Source organism: Octopus bimaculoides, chromosome 22 (genome assembly GCF_001194135.2).
Source record: "Octopus bimaculoides isolate UCB-OBI-ISO-001 chromosome 22, ASM119413v2, whole genome shotgun sequence".
Lineage (NCBI taxonomy): Eukaryota > Metazoa > Mollusca > Cephalopoda > Octopoda > Octopodidae > Octopus > Octopus bimaculoides.
The window spans coordinates 19,509,997-19,517,220 of NC_069002.1; the positions used below are offsets into that span (position 1 = coordinate 19,509,997).

The window sequence follows — 7,224 nt, forward strand, 5'->3', positions numbered from 1 at the left end:
ATATATAGATAGATAGATAGATACACATATATATACATATTAATAGTACAAAATGGGACAAGCGCGCAAAACATCCAGACAGTTAGGTGATAGAAGAAAGGGACACATAACATCCAGACAGACGATACAAAGAAAACAAGGACGGGTCATTAGAAGTTTTCTTTCCTCAGTCGAGTACCAGATTATCTTTGCAATTTCGGCTGGTTAAACTCATGATTGCTCCAATCTGGCTAACTCCAAGGAAAAACTATGCTAAGAGTATTAGGTTCCTTGGAAGAAAGCAGCAAATGTATACAAAAGCAAGGACGGAAAAAAACGAACAATGCTATAGAAATACAATAAAAATGATAACAGGACATAACAACATGTGTTTTTCGATTAAGGACGAATTAAATTAAGCTGGCGTGTGTGGAAATAAAGCCTTACGGCAGGGGTACACGTTTTCATAAGCACAGGGGGAAATATCGAACGCTGGTCATACATACATACATACATACATACACACATACACACATACACACACACACATATATATATAGTTGCTATTATATTAAACTGTCATAATTGAGCCAGATGCGTTCTTCATTATTTATTTTTGCTAGCAATAGCCAGTTCTTTATCTATATACATCAATTGTTATACTTTCTTATGCAGAATAGCAATTTTTAAATATGTTTGTGTACATAGATAAATATTCAGGCATAAGATTTCGCTCGGCATCGTAAGAGATATTTCCTGTTCCCTTCTCAATTATTAATTACACACACGCGCACATGCGCGCGCACACACACACATACACACACGTGCATACGCACATGTATGTATACATAAGCATATAATAATACTTTTTTACATTAGGTTATAATAAAAATGTCACATTACTCTGAAGGGTTAATTAATTTATGTTGTATACCACACATTTATCTCCTTTGGCAAGAATAGTAATGACAGTGGCCTCGAGGTCTCGGGTAGATTAAGTCTCATCGGAGTGTACTACTTTTGAGGGCATCGTGAATTTATATAGTCTCTGTTAAGTTTAAAATTACTTGCTTACATTGAATTCTGTCCAATGATAATTAGCTCCCAGAATACATTGTGATGGGAATATATAATCAAAAACTTAATCAATTAATGATTAAATGTGGGATGTGTTATATTTATGATTTTTTTCATCTATGTAGAATGTGTAATCAGGTGTGTATATTTAGCTGTGTCAACTTCAGGTTATGGAGCTGTCTTTCAGGGCTTCATAAAAGAACGTAGGCAGGCGGATCGGGAAGCAGATGTGTCACACGGTTTAGCTGTCGTTGGTTTTATTTCGATACTAATTTAGTGCGAGATTTAACCTTTGGTTCAGGAATCTGAAGGTTAAAGGTGAACGTTGATTGGCAGATTTCTTTAGTAGTTTTGGTGTCTGAAGTGTTTTCGCTTGTTTATATTGGGAAGTCAAGATCATATGTCAAGCATTCTATGGTGTTTTTTGGATAGAAAATTGTTTGACTTATGCTCAACGTTCATAAAACTATGTAGTTCGATTTGTAGATTGCTTGGTCAGCAGATTTCTGTCTGGGGATTAACTATTCTAGAAATGTTATGCTTTGTGTCTTAAGGCAATAAAGTTTTAAGTCGTGCTAATACATATTTCTTCGATTTGATTTCTAACATGAGCGTTTTATAATATATTATTTAACCAATGAAAATCTGAAAAAGTGGGACATTATAAAAATGCTTGCTTCTAATTATAAGAATAGAATGAAAAAATAGAAGATATTCTAACTCGGTTTAGTCCTCTCTTTTCCTTGCATATATGTGTGGGTGTGTGTGACTGGGTGAGTGTGCATGTGCGTGTGCATGTGCGTGTTTGTGAGCCTGTGTGCGTTTATATCTTTGTGTGTGAATTTAGGTTGTGTTTATGTATGTATGCATCCATTTATGTATCTATCTCCCTCTTCCCCTCTCTCTATCTCTTCATCCATCCATCCATCCATCCATCAATCCATCCATCAATCCATCCATCCATCCATCCATCCATCCATCTATCTATCTATCTATCTATCTATCTATCTATCTATCTATCTATCTATCTATCTGTCTGTCTGTCTGTCTGTCTGTCTGTCTATCTGTCTGTCTGTCTCACCGTCTGTTTGTCTGACCGTCTGTCTGTCTATCTATATATCTATATGTCTGTCTGTCTGTCTATCTATCTATACATCTGTCTGTCTGTCTGTCTGTCTGTCTGTCTATCTATCTATCTATCTATCTATCTATCTGTTTGTCTGTCTGTGTATCTGTCTGTCTGTCTATCTATCTATCTATCTGTCTGTCTGTCTACCTATTTATCCATATATCAGGTCTGTCCGTCTGTCTGTCTATCTATCTATCTATCTATCTATCTATCTATCTATCTATCTATCTATCTATCTATCTATCTATCTCACTTTCTATCTATCTATCTCTTTCTCTCTCTCTACACACACACTGACACATATATATATGTATTCAATATTATATTTTCAGATGTAGGTTTAGATATACAAGATGAAATGGGAAGACGTGATATCGGCATCGTGGATTTTTCTAATAAGATAGAGATTGAAAACGGCGCGGGTTGTCGATATGAAGCCAACTTTAGAATAAATAAGGTAATTATACTCGCTAGTTTTATATATTATCTATTTATGCACATACACGCACACACATACAAACATATATACACACATATATACATGAATTATTATACAGGCATATATATATATATAACTTTTTATCCTTTTTTCTATCCTTTTGTTGCAATATTCTTCTTAATAATCCTCTGAATAACCCTAAACTTTTACTTTATACAATATAGCAATAATGTTTAAAATATTTAACTATAGTACTACATGATAAGATTTCCCTTGTTTCATTATGACTGGTCTGCTGGTCACCAACCCCCTTAATTGTCAGCTAACATCTTGATTTATGTTTTTCTTCGCCAAATCTCATGATATTGCTTCTAATAAATCTTCATTTTTATGACTATACCCACTATGATTTCTGTCAACTCCCACAGCCCTAACCCTAACAGACACTGACCCTTGTTCTCTCGGCCTTAGATATACAAGAATTTGATAAAATTACTCTATAAATTAAAACTGACCCCAAAAACAGTGACAAGCAAAATCTGTAACAAATCTTTCTTCCTGATACCTTAGTAGTTTCTAAGCTGAAGTGAAGGCAGCATGTTCTTTGTCTATCTTCTTAACTTCTTGGAGATTATAAGTAAAATTGTACTAATGTGTCCATCTGTTTTAGTTTAATTAAATTCTTTGTCTTTGTGCAGCATAGGATTGCTCTGCATTTAAATTTCATGTAATAGTTGCATTCTTCAATTAAATGGAGTTGCGTGCAACGATCATACGGCATTACCTCTGGATATCCTTGTTGATTATTTTGATTATATATAAATATATATATATATATATATGTATGTATGTATGTATGTATGTATATTGTGTGTGAGTATGTAACAATGTTTGCATACTTTTGCGATATGTTTGTCTATGTCTTTACGACACGCATGTTTTTGACCCGTGTAACTGATGACAACAGCTAAAATGCTCGTCAAATATTCGTTCAGTGGAAAAATAAAATTAACGCTCCAGCATTGTATCCATTTGAAAGCCAACGTATTGCCGGTGTTCTCAATAGAAGAATCATTGAACATACAAACAGCCACTTTATGTCAGCACCATGTGTAGATGACATTTTCATGTTAAACTGCCGAGATATGATATGGCAGTTCACGAGTCATGTCACTCATCTATCGCCAGTCCTGCTAATGATTGATGAATCTTTTCTCCAGAATTTGTAGCGTTAAAGTTTAAGTATTAACCAGTTCAGCCATCAATTCGTCAATTCTTTAATAAATAGAGCATTATTCCCGTTAAAGTCTTGTCTGACGTCATTGCCATCATAACCATCATCATCATCATCATCATCATCATCATCATCATCATCATCATCATCATCATTATCACCAGCATCAGCACCATCATTATCATCATCATCTCCAACACTACCAAGATCATTATCATCACCAGTGACATCATTCTTTTGTCTTTGGAAATTATGATCTTTTTCTGTTATTCTGCGATTCTTTAAATTCAATATTTAATTCTATTCTAAGTTCGTTTCTTGATTTTTTCGTTCTATTTTACTCGATTTCTTTTTCGTTTTTTTGTTCGTCTTCTGCTTCACATATTAATTCCTCCTCCTCCTCCCCCTCCTCCTCCCATTTTCCACGTACCTTGCCTGCTAATCCTCACCCTCAACCTCGCTCACCTACATATTACAACTCGTATTAGCACACTGAATTACCTGCTGTCAATCTTTCAATGGCCATCACCCCTTTTTCCATATTACTTCATCTTTGATTTCTACTTTTACTCCGACTCTCCTCTCTTTCTTGTGTGTCTGCTTCTTTCCACCAATTTGTGATTACTACTACAACATCAACAACTAGAAGATCACCTTCCTCATCTCCTCACCGTCCCAACTAATGATAATAATAGTGTATTAATTGTCTCTAATTTAGGCGAAAGTCAATGATTTGGTGAGTAAGTGTGTGTGTGTGTGTGGGGGGGGGTTATCGATTGCGTTAATCTCGGAACTTCACAGCGAGGGATGAAATGCAAAATCATCTTCGTCTGAGATTTGACTTCAAAACGTAAACAGGCGGAAAAAAACCTTCTCAGAGCAAATTTTACGACTCTCGAACGATTCTCCTAATTCCCAATGTGTATGTTTCATTAATTCCTCATGTGAACGATTCTCCTAATTCCCCATGTGAACTATTCTCCTAATTCCCCATGTGAACGATTCTGTTAATTCCCCATGTGAATGTTTCATTAAAAATGAAGGCTGACATCGACTGGATTTGATCTCAGACTTCGAAAAAGAAAATGAAAAAGATGAAAAATGCCCCAAAACATTTTCATCGATGCTTTGACTATTCTAAAATCCCTTTGTTTCGTAATATATAGAGAAGGTAAGAAATTTAAAAGGAGGGAATTAATCGATCTATTTCGATGTCACTACTTGAGCAACAACTGTAATGAATCGTCCTCGGAGGGATGAAAAGCAAAGTTGATGGTAGTAATTCAACAAACACCAACAAGTACTTATTCCCACGCGCCTTCTTAATTATTCTATCCATTTTCCTAACCATAAATATTGTTTAAAAGTAAAACTTGAAATTCGGGATAATTAATGATCGCATTCAAATGAAACTTGAACTGTGGGCTGAACAAAAAATTAAAAAAATTAAAAAATAATATAGATTCACAAAATTGTTGTCGATGCAATAAGCACAATACTAATTGGAAAATTGGCCGTTGCAGCTCCAAGAGTGAGCTTAAGAGATTGAGCACAAGCCATCACCTACAAATCCGACCACATTTTGTAATCCACAGGAAATGCAATTCGGACTCCCAGAGGGCCAATTTCCGACTTGATGAAGTTAGGAACAATCTGTGACAGCCACTCCTGAGTAACCTTGGCTTTGTGCACTGGGTCTCAGTCCTGCTGGAAGCTCCATCCTTTGTCATTGAACAAGGATTTGTTAAGGCTCTTAACTTTACCCTCTAGGACATCAGTGATGTACACACGCGCCGTGGTTTTTCACCTCCTTTTCATATATGAAGCTCATTCACCCTTTTGTAAGACAGGCTCCACTCAACCATGACTGACGCAGGATGATGGCCTCTTTGAACTTTGTGAATGACCTCAGAAGCTTCTTTCCTGCTTTGGGCATACACCTTGTCACTTTGAAGGTTGTAGCTTTCTTATACGGTGAAAAATTTCTCACCCATGAAAAGAATGCTTCGATGACCACGGCCTGCGTACCAGAGAAGATGTTTGGATATTGTCACTCTGATCACTTTCACTGAAGGAGTTAATATGTGTCCTGCAGGTCGATGATAGACACGCATCCCTAGATCTTCCCTTATTAACCTAGGCATCAATCTGGGTGAAATTTTCATCTCTCTAGCCATGATTTTTTGCATACTCAGAGAGGATTCCTTTGAATTCTGGTTCCAACAGCTTTGGCCGCCTTAGGAGTCCTCACAGTGCGAGGACGACCTTCTGTTGGAATCTCATCGATAATTTGATGATCTGCAAACCTCTTTATGGTGCGATGCACAAACAATCTGCTAATTCCAAGCGATTCAAGAAGTTTGAAAATGGTGGACGCTTCGTAACTTGCCTTATGAAGACCAACAACAGTCATACAGTTTTCTTTGACACTCCATTCCATTGTTAAATAAGAAAAGTAGATCCGTTAATACTTGAAATTCATTGCAGAAGTTTATTATGATACAAAAGAGAAATGTTTTAGGTCTTACTCATTACGTTCTATGTTCAAATCCCGCCGTGGCCAACTTTGCCATTCACCACATCGGAGTCAATAAAATGAAGTACCAGTAACGTACTGAGTTCGATGATATTAAAGGAAGCAGTATTAATACGGTTATATATATATCCCAGCATTAGTGCTTCGGTCGCTCCTTTTAGCGACACTAGTACCTGTTTAGGCACGATGGTTCTTTACATACATTAGTCGAGATATCACTGGTATCTCCAACAGTCGAGCGTCTACCATTGACAAGGCCCAGGAAGGCTGAGATCAGGTGATGTGGCAGTCTCGGCGGGGCAATGGTGGTGATTTTTCTTCCAAAGCGTCGTAAACAAGAGTGCTTATATCTACCAAAAGACAACACGAGAGGTTCTCTGATGGTAATTATCACAGAGTTCTCTGCTCTAACCCAACAGTTACATTTAGATGAGGATAAATATTACCTTTTGGTTTCAATGATGCTTCTGTCATCATCATCATCATCATCATCATCATCATCATCATCATAATTATTATTATTATTATTATTATTATTATTATTGTTCAGTAGTTTTATTTTTATAACGTGCTTTCACTTCACTACCGAGCGCAGCTCTGTGCGCCTTGGGTATGTGCTGTGGTTTGCTGTGGTGCTCTTATGTTTACTGAATTGAAAGTGTTTTGCGTAGAATGTGTGCAGTACCCTGTAGTGCAATTTTCTGTATGTTATATATATTTGTAAGTCCTGGTATTTTTGTTATGTATTTGTCTGAATATTTTTTTATTATACCTAAGGCACCTACTATGATAGGAATTGTTTCTGTTTTTAGATTCCACATTCGAGTTAT

The 7,224-nt window shown here is 36.3% G+C and overlaps 1 protein-coding gene across 1 annotated transcript in view; it reads left to right on the plus strand.

Annotated features, from left to right (window-relative positions):
* LOC106883867 (endoplasmic reticulum-Golgi intermediate compartment protein 1) overlaps positions 1-7,224 on the plus strand; it is a 174,369-nt gene that overhangs the window by 50,693 nt on the left and 116,452 nt on the right. Inside the window, exon 4 of the mRNA XM_014935003.2 lies at positions 2,518-2,642. Within this exon, the coding sequence (XP_014790489.1) occupies positions 2,518-2,642 (125 nt within the window). The remainder of the gene's footprint in view (positions 1-2,517; positions 2,643-7,224) is intronic.